The sequence below is a fragment of the Amblyomma mixtum genome, chromosome 7 (assembly GCF_055824585.1).
Source record: "Amblyomma mixtum isolate Tamu chromosome 7, ASM5582458v1, whole genome shotgun sequence".
Lineage (NCBI taxonomy): Eukaryota > Metazoa > Arthropoda > Arachnida > Ixodida > Ixodidae > Amblyomma > Amblyomma mixtum.
Window position 1 is genome coordinate 86,674,722 of NC_143018.1, and position 27,643 is coordinate 86,702,364.

Sequence of the window (27,643 nt, forward strand, 5' to 3'; positions counted from 1 at the left end):
AATCTCTCCTGTCGCCCGTTACTCGGGTTACTGCGTTCACTGGAAGCGTTTCAAAATTGGAGCAAGGATCCATTCTACTAAATCATTTGTGCAGCCTGAACACTGAAGGTCTGGCCTGATTACTCAGCGCAGGGAAAAGGGAACGAAAAGTGAAGAAGGCGGGCGATGGTGATGTCGAAAAATAAAGATGAGCCACTTGGCACACAAGAGGCGAAAGCTCGACAGATGGCCGCGGATGCCACTACACTACCAATGTCTCTCAAAGCATGGCCGTAGATCCACTTGTGAGCATATTCCTCCTGATGACACCGCAATGGTTCAGACTAATGCACAACAAAGAACAGGTTGGGGCAACCGAAAAGGAAATAAAAATAACCAGAAGCCGCTATAGAATATCAGGAATTTGTCGAACATTCGCTGTCGGAGACCTCACAGCAACCACTGCCTACTGTAAACTCGCTGAACGATGTTTTCCGATACTCTCATTTCTATTCAACTGACTCTATTTTTGCGTCATCACGACATTGTTATGTTTTATTAAAAGTAATCCGGCGTTCACACAGTAATCGGAGAGTGCATGCTAGCCCTTCTATGCGCAGTGAGACGCTTGAATGTCTCTATATAGGCCTTCATTCCCTAGAGATCTTGAAAGAATTGGTGTTTGTTGCGTCGGGCATGTTAGAAGTGGTGGAAGCCGCAAAGGTTTCAAGCTCGGCGGTAGATAGTAAAAGGTTGCGGAAAGCCCTGAAAAATCTTTTACTTTTCTAGCCTCTCTATAGCTAAAAATGCACAGCGAACACAGCCTCATACGCATCAAAATCAAAACACACGACAGCCGCTTCAGCTGATCGCAATTGCGGTGTATGATGCAACGTGCCAGCGACATCGATGTCAGTGCACGTTAAAGAACCCCAGGTGGTCGAAATTTCCGGAGCCCTTCACTACGGCGTCTCTCATAGCCTCAGTCGCTTTGGGATGTTAAACCCCATAAACCAAACCAAACCAAACCAATCTTACAGCATCAGCCTGGATAATGAGACCATAAAACCGAGTCATTATTATCACTTTATCATGCTCATCGTCATCATGATGCGGAAACAAAATGCAGAAACAAGAAATAGCCAACTAATAAGGTAGTTATACGAGTACTATGTGCTGCAGTACTGCTACAGAAGTCAGTTCTACGCCACCTTGAAAGAAGAGAAGCCTGGCAGTTTTTTGTTTAATATTACTATTAATCTGTTAGGAAGATAGAAATGAATCCGATGATCATAGTCGCGGTACGACAACGTGTCTCGCGCACTTCCTTCGACAATGTATCATCCTTCCTCTGCCTTCTCTTTGGCACGGCGACGCTCAAAAGAACTCCCAGACTTTTCATCCTTGGAGAAGAAGTGTCCATCTTAGACGCACCGCGGCCTCCCCCGCCTCATGAGAGCACCCGCGCTTGGTCCACGTGACCACATCCTGTAGAACGTTCAGTCCCTTTCCCCGCTGGATGAAATTCACATGGGCCAGATGGTCAGCGCGAGGAGTTTCTAGTTATGTATACACCGCAGCTTTTAGGGAAGTCCCTGCACAGCTATCACTCTAAAACTTTAATCGAGAACACACTGAAAGGACGTGGCACACGGTCGACGAAATCACATCTTCGACGTGGCAAGCCTGGCTCAGTCGAAACCAGCTGGCAGAGTAACTGTTCTTGCTGATTCTAGAGCAAAAAATCCTTCGCGCCTAGTGCCCTGTTTAAATAAAGTTTCTCTCTCGCTCTTAAATTGGCACTCTATACTGGCTACGTACTGTACAGGCACTGTTCTGGATACTGCCCAACAAATGACTCTATCATTGTTCTCCATTCAACGCTGTCTTGTGCAAGCTACGGTCGGCCTTTCCCCCAAATTCTTTAGTTTCATAGCTATATCTGGCCCTCTGCCATCTCTACTAGATTCCCATTGTCTCTGAATCGACTCCGCTACTCCAACACACCATTACTTATCAGCAGGTAAGAAACTGTCTTGACGGCTGCACTCGAGTGGAAATTCTGCAAGCTGAAGTTGCGCAGTGCATTCAGTAAAGGAGCCGGGACGTTTAAAATATACCTCACTGTATAACAGCACATGGCATCGCATGCTAACCAATGGAAAACATTAACGTTGTTCAGCTTCCCTTATAAACAGTATCTAGAAAACCAAAATGTCTGCGTGGAGCTCTGACATTAACGCGCACCCTGTAAAGGAAAATTTAATAGATAACATTGTCTGCTTTCCGTCAGGTGTAATTTGCCCAGCAAGACAGATCCTGCTGATGGTGTCGGGGCTCTTAGCTAGCTGTCAGCGCTCGAAAAGATTTAGTTTCTCGCATTGACCACAAGTCACGTGAGCGGATGAGATTGGGAAGTTTAGGGGGTGTGGTGGAGCCGCAGCTGAAACAGGGCAGTGTTAATTGCAGATATACGAGAGCTGCCTTTGATCTGAAGCGGATATATTAACGTCGTTGTAACGAAATAATGGATATAACGAAAGAAATGAGGTTCTGCTTAGAAGCTCTGTCGACAAGGGTTATAACGAAGCTACGGCTATAACGAGGTAATCTCCGGGCCCTTTCAACTTCGTTATAACGAGGTTCAACTAGTTACGCTGATGATGATGATTGCCTTAAGGGTGCCTGGTGAGAGCTGTGAATCTTTTTAACTTTATCGAAGCCGACAAAAAAAAAAAGGAGGAACGAGTTGGATGCGTCGGCCACGTACCTTCTTCATTGCCCGACAAACCCACTTTCCTGGAACCGTCTTCGGAAGGACAACTCTGGCACGTTGCTGTCTGGCGTTTCCTCCTAAGTGGTGGCGCTCGTGCGCGCTCAGTGATGTGCTCCCTCCGTTCGCCGGTCAGGTACTGAACGACCGCGGCTCTCCAAAGCCAGGAAGCCACCAGGTGAAGATAATCCCCACGCACAGCCCACAGACGCAGGCGTCAAACGCTGTGACGTCACCTTATCTCCAGGCGCCGTTGCGCGTCCCGCAATTATCGGAAGGCGCGCTAAGGTGCGCACACAGCTTGCGCGTCTCGTGGATAACGGCATACCGGCATGGTCGATGAATAGTGCGTGCGTCCGAAGCCTGATAAGCGCGTACTGAGCCAATCATCTCTAGTTGGATAGCGCAGGCAAGGATATCGCGTAAGAATAGGCACAGCAAAGAATGAAGGCAGAGTAAAGTATGCGGAGTTTAGTGTGGGTTGGTTCGATAGTTTGCGTAGGAAACTCTAGATTATCACCTGCCGTCACGTATTTGTCGGTGTTGCGTAACCTAACTCACCTCAGGGGAAAAAAAGGAACGCAAAACAAGAAAGGCGGACATAGTCCTTACCCGCCGCGGTAGCTCAGTGGTAAGGCGCTCGTCTACCGAGCCGGAGTACCCGGGTTCGAACCCGACTGCGGCGGCCGCGTTTCGATGGAGGCGGAACGCAAGAGGCGCCCGTGTGCTGTGCGATGTCAGTGCACGTTAAAGATCCCCAGGTAGTCGAAATTATTCCGGAGACCTCCACTATGGCACCTCTCTCTCTCATTCTCCTTTCACTCCTACCTTCCTCCCTTCCCTTACGGCGTGGTTCAGGTGTCCGCCGAGATATGTGAGACAGATACTGCGCCATTTCCTTTCCTCAAAAACCAATTTACCAATTTTTACAGATTCCTTGTCTTTCGGGGCGGGAGCTCAATTTCACAGCCAAAGCTCCGCAATATCGGGACACTTGCCCGTGGTGTGGCAGCAAACCATCGTTGTACCACATCACGTGGGAATGCAGTAAAAACGACAGCTTTCGCAAAGACCCGAGTGCAGAACAGTGGGAGAGCCGGCTCTCCAGCGGCGATCTTGGTTGCCAACAAGGTCTGATCCAGCACGCCCAACGAGCAGCGAAGCTCAGCGGAGCCCTAGAATAGGGGCACCGACCCTGTGAGAAGAAGGAAGATGGACCTCTTCTTTCTCGTTTGCTACTAGCACCTTTCTAGAGCAATAAAAGTCTTTCCTACCTACCTACCTCCAAAAGCTGAGCCATCGCTGAAGCCTCGGCCTTCAATAAATAAATAAAATGAACACTTCCTCAGCTACGCTGGCCACTGCACGAAAGCACTCTGCTATCGCCGCAGCCAATCACGCCTCGTGTCAAACTGCAACTCACTCTCGCGTTGTGCATTGCAACTCGTCGTCTTCGTCAACTTCCATCTGCGGCGCGAACAGATCAGATCAGCTTAATTTCGACCAGAGCTTAATCTGAGTCTAATATCGTCGCCAGAGGTGCCGACGACCCAACAAAACAAAACCATGAGCCAACCAGGCTATACGCATGCTTTCGCACATCTGCTCGGTTTAACTACGTTAAAACCCTACCGTGAATTGCACTGCGTCTATTCCTTGAGCCATGAGCCAACAAGCGTAAGCGTCCACCCTAACTCACCTCTTCCCCTACATCCTGCGTTGAGGGATTTCAAAAACTCTTAAATATGCTTTCTGAGTGACGGAAACTTTGTCCGAGTCGCCTCCATACCGAACAATTCTGGACAGAAGCATTTTTGAGCTGGAACCAGTTAATTAACACAATTTTTCATACATTGAGAGATTTCACAATAACAATCAATATATCCGGAGATCTCCCGTCGGTAGCATTGCATTTTTTTTCTGCTATTAATGTTTTTGCTCTCGTCAAAAGCGTTCCCCATTGGTTTTCTATAGAAGTCTTAACTGCTCGATGCGAGTGATGCAAACGCTCAGAAAGAAAGACTTTGCTGCATGTCGGAATAATGGATCAGTACCTTCAATATTTCGGTAACAGTGCCTTGCAATATTCCAATATTCAAAATTTCTGTCCAAGAATATTGCACATGGAGGACCCTTTTACTGTATCTGGATCGCTCAAAATTTGTCCATCAGCTTTCGAGGTCACTAATCAATCACGAATTTTCATTCAATAACTGTTTTCTTTAATTTTACATGGCGATCGAGATAACAGTGTGCATGTGAGACTAGGCGTAGAGCATTGAATCCGATTAAATTCGATCCGCGAGGCTTCTTCACTGTACGCGTGTACGGCGAAAGCTCACACAAAACATTTCTATATAGATTCAGTTTTCCCAAGAAAAACTTTTCGCCTCCGCCCCTCGTTTTAAGTCCGCCCTTGCTTTAGATAACAACATGGTTCCGTTTTCATTTTCTCACTTTTTTTTCTTTCTCTTCCCATTCAGCGACTGTTTCAGACATGTGCGATGTCGGTGATCAACCTGTGAATGCTTGGCTCAGAGCAGAAAAAAAAAAAGAAAAGAAAACCGTTTAAAGTTACTAGAGGTGTTAGTAGAGTAGCCCGTCGTTACGCTACCCTATCACCGCCGCTGTTGATGTTTTATATGAGAAATATAGAAAGAAGGTTACAAGGAAGCAGTTTATAATATAACCTATCGTACAGATCAAGCAGTAATGTGGTAGTGCAGCGACTTCCCAGTTTAATGCATGTGGGCTATATTGTACTATCAGCTGGTAACTAGGAACATTTGCAAACTCTGGGTAATTCTTGTGGATACGAAGGAGGCGCTGTAGGCTTAACTTCTAGCTCAATTAAGTCAGGTACTTTCAGCGATTGCAGCCGTCTTATCATACAAGGCCATGAAATGCCCGAGTGGCAGAATACAAATATCTCGAGGTATGGGTAAACGAAGGACAAATGTACATGAAAAAGCACGAACCTAATATTAGGGCGAAATGGCGAAGAAATGCCGGGATAATGAAGCATAAGGCATTATGGGGGTACACAAGTATGAAGTACCGAGAGGTATTTGGAAAGGAATAATGGTGCCAGGGCTCACTTTCTGGAACGCGTTTTTGTGCCTAGGGCGCAGAAGTTCAGTCGGGACTAGAATTATATCAGACAGATGCTGGAAGATCGGCACTAGGTTCCCATGGCAAAACCACGAACAAGACAGTACAAGGGGTTATAGGCTGGGCACCGCTCAAAGCACGGGAAGCTCAGGATAAAATACTAAATAGAGAACGCCTGAGGAAACTTGATAACAGATGGGCAGCTAAGGTATTTAAAGCGAAACAAAACTGCGCGAAGACGACGGGACAAAAGAAAGGCACGAATACACACATACAAAGCGCCGATTTGTATGTGTGTATTCGTGCCTTTCTTTTGTCCCGTCGTCTTCGCGCAGTTTTGTTTCGCTCTAACCATGAACCGACTAGCCCAACATCATGTCTTACTTCAAGGTATTTAAATACTTATACAGAAAGAGCGTTGACTCACAGTGGCGGAAAAGATTTAGGAAACTAACCAGTAAGTATGCAGGAAACAAGGACGGAGAAATGTACCTTTAAATGACAGGTAAAAAACGCAGAAGATAAGGACCGGCTTAATTCAATGGAAAAGAAGCAGACTGCAGAACTATATAAAATCCGAAAAGGCGAATCCAAAAGAAATCATTTTATAGTAACTGAAGAGGCAGCACCTTAATCTTTAAGCTAGATGAGGGTGTCTTAGAACGCGCAGCTACAAAAAGAAATATAACCAAGGAGTTAACACATGTTTAGTGTTTGGTGAATCTGTAGAAACAATTCAACATCTTATTCTAGAATGTAGTGGTATACATTCGGATGTCGATGCAGCCACAGGCATTCTCCCTGAGGCCCTATGGTTTAGAGATAACAAAAATAACGTGAATGAGTCTGCGTTAGTAGTTACCACTAAGCGATTGGTAGCTCAAAAGCAGAGCAGTGACGCACGGTTACAAGTCCAGAATTAAACACTGTATTCAAAGCAAATGACGAATTTAAAGATAACGCTCTTAAGTTCGGCGGATTTTTTTAAGAAATATAAATAAAAAGTCGAGGATGGTGGCAACTACCACCATCCCGTTTCAAAGGGGACACTCCTATCTTCCATCCATCATCTCCATGTGTTTCCATTTCGGGATTTGTTGTTGTTGTTGTTGTTGCCTTCAAGAAGATAATGGCGCGTACCCACTGCGGGGGATTGGGCATGACACAGGCGGAGACTGACAGGTGCACAAAACGTTAAAAGACACCTTCCATTTTTACCGTCGCTGGAATGCTTCAGCGACAGACCCGAAGTAAGAGCGACCCCTACAGACCGCGTACAGTCTTAAGGCCCAAAACAAAGAACGTGATTAGTGCGGGTTCGCCTTCAAACGTGTTCTTCCTTTCATCGTTTCTTTCTTGCTTGCCCTCTCTGCTTCTTTCTTTCTTCTTTCCTTCCTTACTACTTCCTCCTTCCTTCCTCTTCTTTATTTTCCTCTTCCGGCTTCTCCGTACGACGACATCCACCGAAGGCGAATGCCAAGGTGAGCGAGGCGACCCCGAGCCGATCCACGTTCCGGCAAACGAGCGCTTCCTACTCAAAGGCACCCATAGCGGTCTTCAAGAGCACCCCACGCGGATGCACTCTGGCATTAATGAGGACGCCCATAGAGGAAGAAGGGCAAGCGAAACCGACCACTCCGGTACTTCCCGCTGTGTATACGGCGCGCGTCTGCGCTATAAACGCCACCCTCAACGCTACGGTTCCGATATCGGACGCAAGCGTGTACGATATCGACTTCCTCTGAAGCGGGAAGTAATGCAAGACGATAACCCCCCCCCCCCCCCCCCCCCCCAAATGTTCCTTTGGTTCGATGGGAAGCAGCTCGGTAGAAGAGAGCAACTAAGAAGGAAACGGATCGTTGCGTTGCCCGCACGCGCAACCCGACGTGTTGTACGTGGCCGCCAATGGGAGGAGTAAATTACGGGTTCTTCTTCTCGGCTCCATTTTCGCTACAGGATGCCACGTAGTACATCGCGAACGCTGGAGAGGGAAAAAAATTGACTGCTCAGCCGCTGCCTGCGAAGTGGGATAAAACAATCCCGGAGCCTTTATCCCAGCCTGCCGACGCGGTGGACAGTGAAAAAAAAAATCTGCAAATAAAGCGTTTACAAGAAAATACGTTTACAAGACGTGTACAAGTGCTGCTCACACTCAGGTTGTTTTTTTTTTCCCATTCTAAAATTTTATTAGCTTCATCTTAAATTTTCGGGGGCAATACGGCCGCAGCTGGCATAGGATAGGGTTAATTGGAGACACATGGGAGAGGCCTTTGTCCTTCACTGGGTGTAATCAGGCTGATTTTGATGACGATGATCAGTATTAAACCTGAAACCTCAACTACCTATAGCAGTATGCTTTTGATCTTGTTCTGTGTCTTTACCCCAACACCCTTGTTTTCTCTCTCTCTCTCCCTCTCTTAGTCCACGTCGCTAGGTAGGTAGGTAACAACTTTATTGGTTCATGAAGGAACCAACGTCGCTAGATGCGCAATACCTCCACGTCAACCGCAAACCGACACCCGGCGAAAGGTAACTGAGTCCGCTTGTGAGGCGACGGTGTCAGAGTTCTGCACGGTTTCACTTTACAACAACGGATCTGGTAGGTGCGTCGTCGGCATTCGGAAGAAACCCGCGCTGTGGAATGGCGATAAGTCCGCCTTTCTGTAGACACAGCCTTTCTGGGTAGCTCGGCGTTAAGTTGCACCACTGTGTCGCAACCACCTGAGCTCTTCCGCATGTCCATTGTGCAACTCGGTACCTTGCTGCTCCATCACCCTGTCGCGTTAAGGTGGCAAACCGCAGACGTAGGAAAAGTTTCCCGTTGCAGTGCACTGGAACCGGGTCACAGATTTCCGCGTGTTTTATGCGAAACTTATCGGCAACCTTCATCGCTCATTCCCCACCCTCCGGCTTTCCTGTCGGCGATTATGAGACCGGTTTTCTGCTTAGCAGAAACCGCAAGGTTAGAACCACTTTCAAATGAAAAGGAATGCTTTGGATTGGTTCCGTTTGGTTTATTAGGGTTTAACGTCCCAAAGCGACTCAGGCTATGGGGACGCCGTAGTGAAGGGCTACAGATAATTTCGATCACGTGGGGTTCTTTACCTTGCACTGACATCGCACGTAAGTACACGGGCCTCTAGAATTTCGCCCCCATCAAAATGCGACCGCGGCGGCCGGGATCTAACCCGCGTCCTTCAGGTCAGCAGCCGAGCATCATAGCCACTGAGCCAACGGGGCGGCAAAGAAAAAGAGCAATGGCTATTGCCGCAGAATATTTTAGTATAAATCTGTTAGTGAAATCTATAATTATAAGTGTTACTATTCGATCAGTGCATACTTTCGTAGCGGCAAGTTTCACTGGGTTAAGTTAAATATCCGTGTTCATGGCGCAAGGAACCGGGATTTCTAATACATGGGCTTCTATGGGAGCAGTATGGTTCCGCGTAGGAGCTGCAACTCACGATCTAGTACGTACATTTTAAAATAAGATTCACCAATGTTTCCGGGACTTCTCATAACCATGTTGAGATTAACGTTTTCGAGATCCATGGATATAGTAGATTGGAGGTCTGGGTTCGAAAATATTCATAAAATTCACGCTTCCATCCCGCTTCGACCTGCTGCAACTGTGGCCACAGATAAATCTGACAGCGAGAGAGAAAGAAAGAATCATTTTAATTGAAGAACACAGATTAAGCGCTCAGCAAATCATGCGCATGGTGCATATGGTTGAGCTGGTCTCCCAGCTACGCCAACGAAATGCAGGCACTGCAGGAGAGGGGTTCAGGGGAGTGGAGAGGGCGAAAGGGCAGGAGTAGCAAGGGAAAGAGTAATATGGGACAAAGGGAGCGCGGCAGTTGGGACAGAAGAACTAGGAACGGACATGAACTGGGAAAAAAAGCTGTGTGGACACTTAATTGTACATTACGTGTGGGAAGTACGACAGCATTATAGAACCAGCTAATTTTAGGACAGACGGCAATGCCCTTGTTTTTTTCGTGATGAGGCTTTTAATGTCCTCGAAAAAAAAACGGCGTAAAGAAGAAAAGGACACGAGACAGGCACACCATCGCATACGTATTCTTTTTTTCTTAGCGCTTTTTTTTTCATAGTTGAAGCCACTCTTGCAAATCAGAACGCTTCGGAAAATAAAATTCAGTCGAGTGTGTTGTGAGAATGTTTGGATTTTGCGAGGCATGTGTGCCTAGGTAACACCAAGAAATTAATGGCGACACGCAGTAAGTCTTCATCGTTGATGTGAAAGCGCGTTCGTTAAGCCTTGCAATGCTCTGACCAGTATAGAAGAGGCTCGTTGCAAAAAAAAAAAAAAAAAAAAAAGTCATAGGGTTTTAACGTAGTTAAACCGAGTAGACATGCGAAAGCATGTGTTCAGCCTGGTTGGCTCACGGTTTTGCTTTCCTGGGTCGTCGGTACGTCTGGCGAGACGATATTTGACTTAGGTTAAGCTCTGATCAAGGTTAAGCTCATCGGATGCGATGAGCTGGATGCACGTGTGCACCTCCCAGACTTTCGATGTTTTGGAAGGTGCGGCCTTGCAGGGGTATGGTGGTCTGGTGTTTCGTGGCGTACGCATGCTTAGATTTTTCTTTTCGGCGCTATTTTCATGCAATAAAAAAAAAACTGCGGCGATATCATAGAGCTCTCGTGCAGTGGCCAGCGAAGCTGATCTGTTCGCGCCGGGTTCGAATCCCGGTCGCGGCAATATACCTTTTATTTATTTATTTATTTATTTATTTATTTATTTATTTATTTATTTATTTATTTATTTATTTATTTATTTATTTATTTATTTATTTATTTAAGGTGAAGGCTTCAGCGACAGCCCGGCTTTTGCAGCTTTGGTCGGGAAGTGGAGCTTTCGCTCTAAAAATTGCGAGGACACTTTGGCAGCTGAAGTGTTGAGAGGCGAAAGCCGAGGACACTATGCCGGGACGACTTCCGGTGGACGTGACGTCACACCGTTCCCCTGGCTATATCGATGCTCAAATTTTACATCTTTCGGGGATCTTAAGTGTTAATTACGCTTAATTGGACATTTTTCCATCTAATTTGACATAAAACTGACGTTTTTCCGACCATTCTGTGACAATTTTCACTATGCAGTGACTACTTCCGGTCAATGTGATGTCACACAGTTCCCGTGGATATATCGGCGTGGGCGCAATTTCGACGCAGTTTCTACATTTTTTGCCTATAATTAATTAACTAATTGATCTGCAGTCATCAAACTTGACTTCTAGGTTCATTTTTCCCTCCTCTATCTGCAGCAACCATTGGTTTTCTCCAATCTTTTTTTCAGTTCCGGAGCTAAACGCTTGTGACACGCCTTGTTAACAGACGACAGTATGAAAAGGTTCGCCTTAAAAAGGGAAATGGGGGCCTCCATTGCCACGAACACAGGCAGTATATATACGAGAGGGCGATCAGCCCTTTTGTGGTTGCCGCGCGTCTTGTTTACGGAAGCAGCGATATCGAGAGAACGCCTCGCGCGTTTTTCTTCGTTACCTACCGCGCATACGCATAGCTGCACATCTCTGAGAAGAGCAGTTATCGGCTACATTTACACGGCTTCCTTCAAGGACTTTCCGCGCGCGGCTGCCTCCATTCAAAGTGAGCCCACAGGCTTCGCACACATGACCGTTCTCTCAATGGATGTCCTTAGAACACTCCATATTTGGTTACATAGCGAGATCGCTCACTTATTCATTTTTGGTGCGTAATCACTATTGGCCTCCTAAGCTGGAAATTTCTGGTGTGTGGTGAAGCCTGTGAACTCATAGTCACGTGATGCGGGAAATGTCGAGAAATAAACGAGACTTTAAATCAGGGTAACCTTGGCCCACCTTGAGAAATAAAACAAATATACGATAAAAACAAATATACAATACCGTATTGAGAAATAAACAAATAAAACAAATAAACTAGGTTTTGAACCCGCGGCGGCAAAAACAGATCAGTTTCATTGGCCACTGCACGAGAGCAATATGCTATCGCTGCATCTTTATTTTTTTCTTTATTATTGCTGCATTTTTTAAACATGGTATTTTTACACTGAAATCATGTTCTATTTAAATGAGCGACTTACGTACGGATTTCCCGTATGCTATTGCCGCAGCCCATCACGCCTCGTGTTAAACTGCAACATGCACTCCCACTGTGCATTGCGCGTCGTCTTCAACTTCCATCTGTGCACTATTTAATAATAAGGCTTTTTTTCTATGATGATTATGTTGCGCAAGTCACGAAAAGAAAGGAAGCGCGCCTTCAGCTACGTGGCGTTGGTGCTCACCTGCAGAAACGCGTTTTCGCACAATGTTTCGTGCAAAAGCGTATTTTCGGCACCAAAGAATTTTGCCTCGTTGTGCAAGATTGGGAAAAGCAACCGCAACAGAACACGTGGATGCGCGACTCGTCATCAGAAGCCGTACGTGTCATGCATTGAAGGTGTCGTGTATCAAATACCGTTATCATGCGGGGGCTATTACATCGGCCAGACGGGGAGATGCCTGAATCAGTGATTGACGGAACACGCACGCAACGTCAAGAACGGGAAAGAGAAATCACTTGGTTGGTTTGGTTTTATGGGGTTTAACGTCCCAAAGCGACAAAGGCTATGAGAGACGCCGTAGTGGAGGGCTCCGGAAATTTCGACCACCTGGGGTTCTTTAACGTGCACTGACATCGCACAGTACACGGGCCTCCCTCTAGAATCTCTCTTCCAAAGAAATTAAACCACCGCGGCCGGGATCGAACCCGCGTCTTTCGGGCCAGCAGCCGAGCACCATAGCCACTGAGCCACCGCGCTTGTTGACCACATTCGTTCATGCGAATCTAAATCGTGCCAACCATTTTTTGAAAAAACTGCTGTGCTTGCAAAAAGCAGAGACATGACCACCCGATTAATAATCGAAGCTGGAAGGATAAATTCTTCGGGAAAGACATGTCTAAGCACTCCCTTCTATCTTTTTATGTGATAAAGAACTCTCGTTTCTCAGGCAACGTTAGTGTTGGCACAAGTGTTCACGTGTTTTCGGTGTAAAAATATGTTGCATGTGTGAAATAAAATTTGTTGGAAGTTAGCGCTCGTGTTGTTCGTGTCTTCTTGTGTCCTGTCCTGCTGTGCGCTATATTCTCTCGCTATGAATGTTTCGTGGTTAGTAATGCTAAACTGCCAGCAATTATTTTCCTAACAAGAGAAGAAGTGGGCACACGCATAGTACGACCGTTCCGTTCCTCCGCGTTCATTGATTCATTTGGGTAGCAAGAATGGAAACTTCTTATTAATATGGAGCGGCATCAACCAATGAAATATCATATTTGTAACTCTAACATATCCAACAACATAGAAGGGTGAGGGAATGAGGCGCTCGTTGTGACATACATGTTAAGGAAGCCAACAGCCATCGCAACGAAAGAAAGCATAAGGGAATTATTTTTTTTTATTTGTGGTGTTGCATACGGGGACTTGAGTAGTGTAATCACTTTATGGTTGATAATTAACTGATAAAAAAGTAAAGAAAAACCACTAGAGGTTGCGAATATTCGAAATGTTTTAATATAATTCGAATATTATATTTTTACTATTCGTATTCGATTCGAAATCCAAGTAATCGTGTTGTTTAGAATATTCGACCCGACGCGAATACTCGTACCCAGCCGAATATTCTATTGCGAGCACCGGCGTTCATTTCGGTTTGCAAGTCCTATTGACAGAAACATAACAATATGGCGGCGCCCAGAGCCAAGTGAGAGGGCATTTTTGTCGCTGGAGAAGTCGCTTCAGCTAGAATGGAACTAACTACTTCTGCCTGACCATGTGGAGCAGCCTGTTTTCCTTCACGACAACCTTTTATGTTCATCCCAGCAACGCGCTTTTTTGCTTATGGCAAGCTAGCCTTAACCAATTCTGTGTACTAGCCATCTTCTCTGATATTTCCACTCCTCTAAGAGTAATCTTCGAGACTTTGATACTTTTTGTGCAGCCACATACATCTTTTGTGTTCATTTCATCACTGATAGCTCAACTGTGATGTTCTTGGGTGCTCAAATAATGTTTTGTAGTGATTAAATGCGTCTGTCCTTGATTATTCGATATTCGATTCGATATTCGGAACCAAGTATTCGTATTCGATTCGTATTCGAAAAATTTGATATTCGCACACCCCTAAAAGCCACTAATGCCGCCGATGAAATCCGAACCAACGACCCCTGAATTGCGCATGCTCTACTACATGACCTACGGCGCCGGCTGTCGAATTTTCTGCTCTCGGGGGTATTTATGTGGGATGTCACTGAACCTTGAGAGTGTTCACCAGCGCCACCCTCGTTTATAGCGGCGAATGTAGTCCATCCTGTATTAACGCAAGTGTCAGTGAAACGTGATCGAACGGTCAGGGCAGAAGCTGTGCGTGAATCCTCTTATGCTCTCTATGGCATCAAGACTGCTAGAACCAAGGCCCTCGTCAAGATATTGAGCAAACAAAGATAGGGAAATGAGGCGCTCCTTACGAAATTTCTGACTGCTTTCTTATCAATTAACTTTCAACCATGAAGTGGTTACACTACTGAATTCCGATTAAACAGCACCACAGAATAAAAAGAAACATTCCCCTAGGCTTTCCATGGTTTCGATGACTGTTGGTTTTCTTAGTATATCGAACAGCAGACCTCATTTTTATTCATCCCACACTGTGGAGAGGTAGCTAACCTCTACCATATGGTGTGGGCATGCCAATTTAATCCCTTAGTTGACCCCATTCCCAACCCCTCGGAGGAGCAGTGGGAGGCTATTCTGCTCAGCGATGATCCTGCCCGTCAGCACTGGCTGGTGGGGAGGGCCAGCGCAGCAGCAGTAACCAGTGGACTACCGGACTAGGAGGCCCACCAACATGTTCTAAGAATATTCACTAAATAAAGATGTCTTCAATAAATCAATCAACCTCTCTAACGGGCAATGGTGTCAAAATTCCCGCAGTGGCAATGCCAAATCACGCACACTAATGGCAGAAAAAGAGCAGGGTGTAGTTTATATAAGTACAGAGACATATTGTGCCTTTTCTTATTTTCTTTCGTGTCATTTCAGTTATTGCTGAAGGCACTGGCTTACTGTGCATCACTGTGCACTATGTTCAATGTCACCACTAGAACCCGATAACGGAGAATAACCTACAAAGTGACCACAGTGAGAATAGACAGTCACATTGACTGCTTAGCCGTAAACAACAATGTTAGTCACGAGAAGGCGAGAATTCATTTTGATTCATTCACGCTTCCACCCTTCCGTACATTCCCTCGCCCTTCAGTAAACGCCTGCCCTTGTACCTAGGAGCTCGGTGACGCTCTGTCACGCGTAAGACGCATGCATCACGGATGACCTCGACAGAGGCCTTCGCGTTTAGCCAGCGTAAATGACCGCACCTGCGCAAGACACCACGGCTTTAATAGCGGATCTTCTCTCGGTGGATGTACTACGAGTCCCTGCGAATCATCCTCCTCTAAGCAAATCCTTCAGTCTACCGAGGGCAGGGTGGAGTGAGGACACTACACCCTGTCTAATTACAGCCCACGGTGGACACTACGCGTGCATACACGAAAGCGTGCGAGTAGACGGATGAATAAGAAGCAAGAAAAGGATAACCGCGACCCTGAGTAATAATAGTGGGTCCTTCGAAGGTGCCGAACCTGCTAAAGTAAACGCGTCGACCAACACAGCGCTTGACCTCCGTTCCCTTTCACGACAGCGCGTTGTTCGAGGCTGGACCACAGTCTGCAGAGTTACCCTGACTCTTCGCGGGGACTTCTGGACATCTGCCAGGCGACAACGGACGTGAAGGATTCCACGGTCCACCAACTCAGCGCACGCATCTGCGGCAGCACCGTTTACGGCAAACCTGTTCCCTCGGCTGCATACTCTGCCGCACTCCCTGGCTGCCAAGGGCGGTGGCCAGAACGGATGCGAGGGGCTATGCGGGCGCTCGCTAATGGAGCGGAAGTACGCGGTGCACCACAGTGTGTTGTGTGCGGTGCCGAAGCAGGTTAAAGAGCAGCGGTCGTTTAGTGAACACGATTGCACGACCACTCCATGAAACGAGTTCTTAGATGCATTCCGCGTGGGATGGCTGGGCAAGGCTGATTAGCGCTTCCTAGAATGAAGCGCCGAACCGGTCGCGTTTTAATAAGCGGCTATAGCAGTGACATAAGCGTACTACTACGACACGGGAAGATAGGAGCGTGCAGCAAAACTTAAGAGTCGCAGGCGACTGCTCCAGTTGTGGTCCGCGTGTTCGTTACGCACGCGTGACTTTAAGGAATATGAAAAGGAATACTCTATATGCACGTACTTAATGAAGACAGGCCAGTAATGAGCAGCAAGCACCATTTTTGCTTTGCTTACTTTGTGTAGTTTTTAACCATAAGTATGATCCCTTTAGTACCTGTGCAATTATCGATGCAAAGTAAAATTAATTCCACTCTCGAATACAAACAACTGTGTTCTCTTTTACATCGCTCGCACCTGTATACCTTTGAATCCTTAAAAGGATGTTGAGAACCAACTTAAATTGGCCTTCATCGTTAGATTACAGCGCTATAACGAAAAAGAGCCTAATTTCACTGAAAAGTGAAGCTTTTATAAGCTAGAAAAGGTAGAAATACAAGCATCACTGCTTCAGGAGTTTTCAAAAGAAAACTGCGATGAGGTCAAGAGCGTTTTGTACACATCTCTGAGGCCCGGTCAGACCAACATTCACTCCCAGACGTAGATCACGGAGGTCATGTCGTCACATTTTTGAATCGAGTAACCATAAGAAAAAAATCTGTTCTATTGGAATCCAATTTCATCAGCAATAAGTGAGTCTTTTGCATATTAATAGACATCAATCGTACAAAGGACCCAGCCATAAATGACCCAGCTAAGAACAAAAATTGTTTGGAGCTCTACTCAAAACCTTTAAGCCAATTATAAATACAGTTCTGCGGGCTGGCAGTACCAAATACAGCACGTTGTCACATATTCTAAAGGCTTCGTTTACAGGCGCGCTGTAATTTTTTCCATTAAATGTAAAAGGAGGTTCAGTCAAAAGTTGCTTTTCTTTTTCTTCCGGATTCGAGGCATCCCTGAAGTGGTAGCGGACCTGGGTTAAACACGCTAGGCACTGTGCTGAGAGCTGAAAAATATATATATATATTTCTACCTAACTACGTCGTGATTACGAAATAATTAAGGATACCATTGAACTTCCCGTTGCAGTTACACGACATTAAAAGACGTGTTTGTCCTGCAGTGGACTCCACTTTATTGGTGATGAAGACAACCATATTCGGCCTCGCTTGTCCTATTTCGCGCAGCACGGCGGCAATTAACAATGTCGATTCAGTTCCCGGCTAAGGACTCTACATGCGCGCACAGCAATTAGGAGAGCCAACGTTTCTGTGTCCATTCCCTTCAGGGCAACTCGCCCTTGACCTGACCTGACCGAAACCGCTGCAGCTCATTCACGTAGCTCGTGCCTTGACTTCCTTCCTGCCTCCTTCATTAATGATTGCCAGTTCCACGCTAATGGGTACCTCTCAAACCTACAGTCGTTTAATCCAATCCCTTTACACGACCCAATGGACATTAAAACTCCCATGGACGTGCTGCGGACGTTCAGGACATCTGTGGGACGTCCGAGGGAGTTCCTGTGCCCCATGGTGTATCCTACAGTTATCATGTCTTCTTGCATACTCACGCAACTGCTGCGCTTGACCGCAATTAGCTCAAAGGCGCATTCCCTACCACCTCTTCCTCTTCTTCTGTGAACTCCTATCATGGCCTGCGCCCTTGCCCTCTTGCTCTGTGACGTCAAGAACCGCAGTAATTCGTCGGTTACGCAAACGCGCGCAGACTCCAAGGCGACCGACCGGCCGACTCCGTACTCCGCCCCGTGTGCTGCCTATAGCTTCTCTCACCGGCTATCACTTCCCCCTCCTCCCCTCCCTAGATTCGATTGTCGATACGTGGTCTTACGCGTAAGCACGAGGCCAGTCTCGCGACCGTCGACATAACTGCCCCGAGAGACAACAGTAGGCCGCTCAACCAGTTCGCGAACGCTAAGACGCGTTCAAGGGGGCGGCTCTGGCGCGTGGATGTCATCTCATACAGTATACCCCTCTCTCTCTCTCTCTCTCTATTCTGGTCTGTGCACGATATGTCTTTTGCTCTCCTCCTTTCTACATTAGCAAGCACATTTCCCCTCCTTCTCTCACCCCTTCCCCAATTTCAAGAGACATCTCCGCTCTTCTCGTTCTCCTCCAGTTCTCGTCGTGTTTACCACGCTCTGACGACACCGGCACGAAAAAAATAACCTTGTGACTGGCGTACGTGAGGAGAGGATTACCGGTCGTTAGGCAAGTTCTTGGTAAAACGTCCTGAGGGGGGCGCCAGCGAGGTATTTCGCTCTGACAGCTTTCAAGGGTTGGGTCGCGTCAGCTGAAAGCCTGCCACACGTGCGTCACAGTTGGTCTCTGCCCTTTTCGTTACTGTTTTTCTTTTCTTTTTTTGTTAGTTCGCTACTTTGTTAGATCCCCGTCACAGAGTCACGTCGGCTTTTCGTCGGTTCGTTCACAAACAAAAAAGTTCTTGCGGAGGGCACACGTTTCTCATTGTGTTTGAGTGGTTAGCGGGCAATGGCTCGACTGTCTCGCTAACACGTCGCATTCCGCAACATTGCATTCGCCCGCGCTACCAACATAGACACGTGGCATTTTTGTAAAGAGTTGCTCGTCTTTGTGTAGTATCCTGCCTATCACGTACGACATAGAGTGCACGAATAGTAACAGTAAGAACGTCGACTTTTCACAGTGTCACACTAGCTGCAATGCCCAGCCCACTTCTCCAAGCAAAGCCCGAATCCCAGAGGCCAGAGAAGCAGTTTATAGCATTTTTTTAAATTTTAATGAATAGCACAGACGGAGGAATTGCCAACATATCCAATTTAAAGATCCCGCCTGCAACACCGCAATGCAAGAACTGGCATTTAAATATACTTAACGTCCCTGTCAAACGCCGTAAACATGCGACGAGCTAGATAAATCAACAAGTAAGTTCGCATTTTTTGCGCTTCCAAAAGCGAGAATCGTTCAGTCCTTCGTAGCTTATTAAAAACTCGTGTGATGAACCATCAACACGAATCTCTTGTTTAGACTATATCTCCACTTTACAGCCAAATGACTTCTCCTATTTAAGGGAAATGTGTGATGAAACGGGGTACTTTGTTCTTGTATTGCTGACCGGGCATTAAAGAGTGATCGGAAACTTTTCCTCGAATCTACAGCTTCGACTGTAGACAAGTGCTTTCGGAACAACAATGGGCAAACGAAACGGACCTGCGATCATTTCGGCTAGTCAGTATTGTTGTTATCTTGGGTATTATCTTTGCATGCTCACGGTCTGGAGCAGGACTCTCGAGGTTCGTCTGATCAAGTCACTAGATAGCAGCAGTCAAAGCCACAGTAATACGTGCGAAGTATAGCGCGTGTCTACGAGCAATCCACTCTTAGTGGTACACAAACGAGAATGACGAAACCGCGTTCCTTTCTGACTGCAACTTCATGCCCTCCGACCGTAACTACCTGGGTTGCTATTACTTAGTTTGGACAGCGATCGGCGCTTGCAAGCAGCTTCAACCAGCTCGCTCTGTCTCCCGTTATATATGAATGAATGAATGAATGAATGAATGAATGAATGAATGAATGAATGAATGAATGAATGAATGAATGTTTATCGCCCCACAGCGACTCAGGCTATGGGGACGCCGAATGAATGAATGAATGGTTTGGTTCATTGGGGTTTAACGTCCCAAAGCGACTCAGGCTATGAGGGACGCCGTAGTGAAGGGCTCCGGAAATTTTGACCACCTGGGTTTCTTTAACGTGCACTGACATCGCGCAGTACACGGGCCTCTAGAATTTTGCCTCCATTGAAATTCGACCGCCGCGGCCGGGATCGAACCCGCGTCTTTCGGGCCAGCAGCCAAGCGCCGTAACCACTCAGCCACCGCGGCATGCTAATGAATGAATGAATGAATGAATGAATGAATGAATGAATGAATGAATGAATGAATGAATGAATGAATGAATGAATGAATGAATGAATGAATGAATGCTTAAGTCGTGCGGCAGCATCACCTGTCACGATTGCTTGAGTGTTGAGACGTCCAGGTTAATTTCTGTTACAGCAGGAGGTTCTGTGACCGTATCCAGAGGTACAACCTCACCAATCTCGCGTCAATCGCATACGCATCTAAGATTACAGAACCCCCGGGCAGGATCCAATAATCCAGTCAAGAACGGTTTCACCGCTCATTCTTTTGCGATAAGCGGCTAGTCATGAGGCGTACGTACGATACACTTTGTGAGTGGAAGATACCGGACAACTTTTCGCGACGACTTTCATTGTTCCTGGAGAGCTTGTAGCAGCAGCAGCGGCCTTACGCAGCAGGAGCAGCCCCAACCGCCGAAGACGATGACGCCGAAATTCCTCCGAATGGAGCTCGGCTCTCGTGCCGGCGAGATGCACCGTTCGGCTGCACGCTCTTACATCTTAGCACTCCAGCCAGTAAATCCATCATTTCCTTCATCGTGCCGGCCTCATACTTTTCGGGTGCAACAAACTGGTGCTCTTAGAGGGAATAAGAGCTCGATGCCAATACTGCGCATACTTGCAGTGGTTACTGTTGAACAAGAATACTATACTGTGTCGTGCATGCATGAATGCATCACTGACTGTGACAGCCGTCTTGTGTCAAGGACTCAACCACTCTCTCCCCCCCCCCCCCCCTTCCACCTTAGTCGTTCATCGTCTTGCTTATCCGAGGAGCAAGGCACTTGCGTACCTCTGGAACAGCTGCTCAACGAAGTCAAGGTCTCTCACATAAGACGCCAGATGCGGAAAAACCTCGACTGAAACATTCCACAATCTCCGTTGTCCCTTTTACACAACGCACACCACCCCCGGAGGTGGCACCAACCAAGCGAGAGAGCGGGAGACCATGCGAAGAAGAAACAGCACGCGATCGACATCTCGAAACAGGGGCCTCCAGTGTTTCTTCCCGTCTCGGCAGATATCGTCGCTGGAACGCGCCGTTCTGAGCGCCGGCTATTAATGCGACGAGACCGGTCAAGGCAGATCACGAACACACCTGCCTCTCCGGGGTCAAGGTGGCGTTCATCGCTTTGTCCGGCTACCATTCTTTTATTAATCGGGCAAGGCAGAGCAGTTTTTGCGCAACGGGCCGATAATAGTGCCGACCAGGTGCGCGCGTGTGTACGCATTTATTGTGCTCAAGTGCCGGAGTTGAGTTGGCGGCCGCTTATAGAATGCGAAGCTTTAGACGGAAGAATAGCTACTGACATCGAAACGTTGCCGCTTCTAATCGTTGGTGGTTGTATTCATAATGAAACAAAAACGGAAGTGAAAGATGGTTCCAGCCGTCGCATCTGAGCTGCGGCTCAATGTACTCGAGGTACAACTCTAAGTTTCGATTGGCTTCGTGCGTTTGACCTTGAAGCCCGACCAAGGTCAAAGCAAGCACACACCCCCAAGACTAACAATTTATCACTATGTGTCTTCCTGCGCATAGCCTTGATATGCCTGTATGGTATGGTCATAATAGCTGATGACCAGCAACCACGTGACCGATGACCAGTGGTCACTTCACCTTTGACCTCGATCTTTAGAGCTGAGATTCGCATCGCCCGATGTGTATCCATGTCACCCGTTATAACCATGTGTGGCGATGAAAAACTATGCTAAACCAGGCTTTCGCTCGTCTGAGAAGTTCAGCCTGGTTTAACCTCACCATTTTTTTTTTTCAGCCTAATAGTACGCTGTATCCATTTCTAGCATATTGGGCGACTTTCAATTATCTGTAGACGTACATTAGAAAAGCTGCCATAGGGTCTGAGAAAATAGGTGAACGCTCCAGAACTTAGTCAATTTCTGTTCACTTTTGCTGTTTTATTCGGTTCGAAAATAAAACCTGATACCTGAAATCGCTCGCCCCTACATCGCCGCTAACCTGATCACTGACTTCAAGCAAATATGTAACGGGGTCGAACCACATTAGCAGTCGAACAACCGTCGATAGTATTCCTCGTGGTTTCAGGGCACGAAGTTTAACCTGAAAGTAACTACGCACCAAACGTAAATGAATTCGGTACTGTTTGCAGCATGAACGTGTTGGAACACTTGCAGTTACTATGCGTATAAAGACAAGCTAGTGTATGTCGATTTCATGTGGGAAAACTATGACTGCAACTGTCCCTATGGTCCATACTTTTACACCCAAAACTGTATTAGCACATCTTTCATATCAAAAAGTGGGGCGAAATCGGTACTTACTCTTTGCAGCGCGAACCACTTGTTCACTGCATCCATTGCTGTAGATTTTTATGAACGCTGTGTTAGAAACTGCCGGCTCTTAGTTTAATTTCTTTCTTATCTAAACAAAAAACTTGACCCCCCTATGTGTTTTATGCAGAACAGCGTCGATATTGCAGGCTTGCTTTAAACTGCTTCTTTAAGATTGTGAGATCTGCGGGAACTCAGTTGAAACAGAAAACGGAATTGGTTCGCCGTCTCCCTGAAAACAACACAGTTCGAGAACGCCTGTAAGAAAAAACGGCGTGGACAAAAAACACCGTCAACGATCCGCTCGTATAATTTTTTGCTCTTTTTTACTCACCAAATCACTCTCACTCTGGTATGCTCACTGAGGACTCGCTGAAGGGCACGGCGGGTTAACGCTCCTAATAGAAAGCTTTAGCAGGTTGTTCCTGTTTTGCCACCGCGTTATCGCCTCTCACAGTCGAGCGGCCGTACGAGCCTCTTATATACCGCTCGACTTGCTTACACGGTTGGTCAAAAGTTCCCAGGCCACAGGGTCTACTGTTCTTCGGTATGTCCTTGCACTTAAGATACCGATGACGCTATCAAGGTAGTCACATGTTAGAACAATACTTCTTGTACCCATACAGATATGCTGAGCTTTGTAGGCGTCGTAACTGCCTGACTATACTGCTCAAAAGCAGACCCTGTGGCCTGGGAACTTTTGACTGACCCTGTACGTAAGTTAGTTTTCTGGAAGCTACAGTGTATAGCATTCAGTATAAAGTAACACTGACGGCTCGCTAAAGCCCTCTAACGCGCTGATACATGTCGGCGTCTTCGGGAACGGAATAAGCGATTACAGCGGAAGTCGAACGACTCTATTGCGTGCAAAGATAAAGCATCTCTCATACCCTCATGCCAAGAAGGAGCAGTTTCTCTCTTCCGAGGCCACCTGTCGAGCAATGTGGTGCTCTATGCCTCCTCGTGAAAAAAGTAGCTGTCGCTTTGAACGCGACGCCTCGACCTTCAAATTTCGTCCAGCCCTTTGCTCTCTGCTAAATTCACTCAATATAAGGTTCCCGCAGTCCAAATTCAACCAGCTGTGGCTGTGAATCCTGCAGCTGCGGCCACGTCTCTCCGTCGCCCATACTGCGGTGCAAAGTGACCTCCCAGCGCGTTCTTTAATTGAACCGCCACGTGCACGGCTTCGTGGCGAGAGCGGCAGCGGTGCACATCTCCCGCCGCTCCTGTTGCGTTCTTCGTTACAAACTAGTTAGCCGCGGCCGAGTTGGCGCCTTCGGACTGGTTCGCGGCTCACCAAGATGGCGGCCTCGATGACGTAACTACCCGCGTGCTCTCGTGCGTGCGTGGTTGTGGTCGAGGGAGACAATGCGCTTACCACAACGCAGCTACCCGGCTAACACCTGTTACACAACCATCCGGCAATGAGGGGAAAGTGCAAGAGCGTGCATGGTGGAAAAGAGGACGCGGCAGGGGCAGAATCCGTGCAAATCAACAGTTCTGTAGTTTCCGTGCCTTTTTTCACAAGTTCCGCTTTCGATCGGTATTTCTTACTTTGGAAAAAGGGAACATTGATTGATTGATTGATTGATTGATTGATTGATTGATTGATTGATTGATTGATTGATTGATTGACGAATGGATGGATGGATGGATGGATGGATGGATGGATGGATGGATGGATGGATGGATGGATGGATGAGTGAGTGAGTGAGTGAGTGAGTGAGTGAGTGAGTGAGTGAGTGAGTGAGTGAGTGAGTGAGTGAGTGAGTGAGTGAGTGAGTGAGTGAGTGAGGATGGATGGATGGATGGATGGATGGATGGATGGATGGATGGATGGATGGATGGATGGATGGATGGATGGATGGATGGATGGATGGATGGATGGATGGATGGATGGATGGATGGATGGATGGATGGATGGATGGATGGATGGATGGATGAGTGAGTGAGTGAGTGAGTGAGTGAGTGAGTGAGTGAGTGAGTGAGTGAGTGAGTGAGTGAGTGAGTGAGTGAGTGAGTGAGTGAGTGAGTGAGTGAGTGAGTGAGTGAGTGAGTGAGTGAGTGTCGTTAACGTAATAAGAGGGGATGAAGCGATTCGGCATGAAGTGTCTACAGTACGTTGAGCCGATTGCGCATGAACCCGCAAACGTCGGTGGCATCTGTCGTCATCATAGCAATGAGCGACTCCGAAAGCGCCTGTACGTCGTTCGCAAGCTGGCTGCGTGTGACCCAGCAATGTGTAGGCAATCATGCGTATGCCCCCGCGTCTTCTTGACGTCGTCAGGTGATGAGGCGTGGCAGCGAGACACGCGCGCTCACGATCGTTGAAGCGTGAGCCACTGCCTAAATTTCAAGATGCAGCGCGAGTCCTGGCGCTTGAACTCTCCCTGAAAAACCACAAATTCAAAACTTTTTCCTGCTCCTTGGTGATTTCTAGAAACTTATTCTTCGGCTTCGCTTGACACGGCTGTTCACGCGGGTATGTTACTGACCGCCCTGCCCATTATTTGATACCACTAAATTGGTGCCAGCGTACGGCTCATGTACAGTCAGCATAAAATTTGTTACCATCATGCTATAGCCTTAAATGCCTGCGGGTATGTGATGTGCTTCATCAAATGATACCATTTACCAGGTTTTTGTTCGTCAGGTGGCGCTACAGTACATTGGCTCACGTATACATGCGTGCTGTAAACTTTTGTTGCCGACTGTACTCATTTTTTTCCGCACTGCTTACAGGGTTTCCTCTTTCGTACTTCTATGCTGCCACCTTTCAGACATTTGTTGGAAAAACGAACCTCGCATTCCGAACGCTTCGTTGCCTATGCATGACGCCATTTTGCGAAAGCCATCCCACGAAACAGCCTCAAAATTGGGAGACGTGTTCTAGTTTCATGCTTAAAAAAAACTTGACAAGCATTTCTCCCCAAAAAACAATGAGCCTGCAGCCTTCCGCAACTTTAGCCTTGCTTTTCCATAAAGGCCGTACAAGAAATGAATGTGTAGGAGCAGCACCGATCTCACGCAGCCCAGGCCGCCAGTGACGACAACACCAGGGTGCATGCGAATGGGGCTGCTGCCTCGCTCTGGTGCTTGTTCTAGCTTCCTCAAGGCAGCAGATACGTGTCAAACCGCATTGATCATCGTCACGAAGTTGGCTTCGAAACGTGTAACACTGCAACTGCATTTCAGTCTTTCTTGTCTCGTACATCACGCGAATGGAACCGCCTTCCCGCAGATATCGTCGACATAAGTGATAACCAGCTTTTTCGTTCTGCACTAGCTAACATTGTATAACAGGAGTATGATAATACTTTGTTTTGTATCATGCATTGTATCTGTTTATGTATTTCCTTGTTTTGTAACCACTCCCCTCTTTAATGCATTTCGCCTTGAGGGTTCAATAAATGAAATGAAATATCGTTCTCGGGGACTACTTCCAATAAATCAACCATTCCCCCCCCTCCCCCCCCCCCCCCCCCCCATCTCGGCCTCAGACTGGCTGACGCGACAAATCCAAACATCTGTCTCACGAATAGGCCTACCAAACACACTGTTCTCAACCATAGCTGTTGTCAGCTTTCCCTTTCTCCACTCCAAACAATGCGGTTCTGAAGAAATAACCACCTACGACGAGCTAGGACATCTTTTCTATCACGAAGATAACAGGTGAGCCGATTCAAGTGTTCTCCGGTACAACACCTGCTGCAACCATTGATCGCAGCTCTGTCCCCACTTGCGACCATCTTTCGCACCCATACACGCCCACCTGAAGACAGTCTTCATCGGCCCCGCCCCTTTCTACGCCTCGTAATGACCGTACAGCAGATGCGTCAGCCCTTTATGGCTTCTCTCCTGAGTATTTCCTCGATCGCCCAACCGTAACGGCCTGCCTGATCGCTTACTGATGGTCGTTGTTTAACAGCAATTGTTGCCCGCGGGGTTTTCTCCGCGGTAGATTACGTAACCTTCGCCATCACCACCGACGATGCATGTGACAACACAAAATCCTATAGCGGACACACCTGCGGCCCAGCCTAAATGTTGTCCTGGTTACCCAGATGCACGTGGCCATAAAGTCCATGAGCGCCAGGTAACGAACGATTTGCGAAGTGCATCATCTGTGGATTTTTGATGCAGGTATATGATTGTCTTCAAATGCGATGCCTACAATTCGACCTGTAGTGTACAGTGAATAAATGGTTGCGTTTGGGTACAGGTTATCTATGTTTTACAGGTAATCCTGGAAGAAGCAGACCATGAAGCGGAGGAAGTAGCAGGAGAAAAAAAATGAGGACATCCTGGATACGATTAACATTAAGAAGGATACAAACCAACACTTTTGCCCCAAAGGACAACATGCCTGGTACCCAGACCACTACAGGCTAGAATGAGACTAAGAAGTTTGCGGGGATACGGTGACCGCAACTGGCGAAGGACAGGGTTAATTGGAGAGACATGGGAGAGGTCATTGTCCTGCAGTGGGCGTAGTCAGGCTGATCATGATGATGATGATAATGAGTAATGCTTTCGCACTAAAACAAGGGCCTATCCCCCATCCCTTCCCAAACCCCTAACCTGTGGAAGGCCGTCATGAGGGCCAGAAATGGCTCGTAAACAGGGTCGCAGCAGCAACAAAGGGCTTCTATGGGCCGACGTTACGCAACGCACTTCTGCAGATTTTTCACCCGGTCTTTTCGACTACGTATCTGTATTTTCTCTTTTCCCGGAATCAACCGCGACGTTTTCAAAGTGTTTCCGCGTGGACAGTTCCCCAAGCAGCACGACTAAAGGTGTCCCACCACCAGTTGTGGAGCGAATAAAAAGCGGTCGCACAAAAAAAGAAAAAAAAGGCGGGACAATAATGCACAGGACGAAAGAAGAGCTTTCCGAAAGCGCCGTGCATGAAAGCGGCAGGGCGTGTGCGAGCGTAGCGCCATTATGGAGCGGTGGCGGCTTTCTGGACCCGCCCGTTTATTTCCATTCGCTCTTCGCCTTCCGGTTTTCGTCGCGCCGATTGCACAGCCGTCCCCGCAGTCGTAGGGCGGGCGTATCTGACCCACGCGCCGCGGCCCGTGCAAGTGTGTGGCCACGCTAGGTCGCTGTTACATTCGTGCAGCGTCTCCGAAGCTGTGCTGGCAAGGCTGAGGCGACTACTGTGAACGTGTGCAAAAGGGAGCGCTTGCAATGTCCAAGTTTGAGAAAATAGTTACGCCATGTGTGTTTTTCGGTGGAACGAAACTTATGCTCGGCGACGTGAAGTTTTCATTTCGTAGTCGTTCAGTGCAAAGTACGACACGTTGTGTGCATGCTGCTATGAGTTTTCAGTGTGCAAAAAGGTCTACTAGAGGTTCACCGATGTG

At 47.3% G+C, this 27,643-nt stretch overlaps 1 protein-coding gene across 2 annotated transcripts in view; it reads right to left on the reverse strand.

Moving 5' to 3' along the window:
• The window catches only part of LOC149336719 (sodium-dependent proline transporter-like), a 117,170-nt gene that overhangs the window by 65,915 nt on the left and 23,612 nt on the right, over window positions 1-27,643 (reverse strand). The window contains exon 1 of one of the 2 annotated variants that reach the window (XM_089553059.1): window positions 2,750-2,937. The exons of the other annotated variant lie outside the window; for it this stretch is intronic. Coding sequence (XP_089409185.1) covers window positions 2,750-2,758 — 9 coding nt within the window. The 5' untranslated portion in view covers window positions 2,759-2,937. Of the gene's footprint in view, window positions 1-2,749; window positions 2,938-27,643 lie in introns of those variants that run through there. 2 annotated transcript variants of the gene reach the window in all.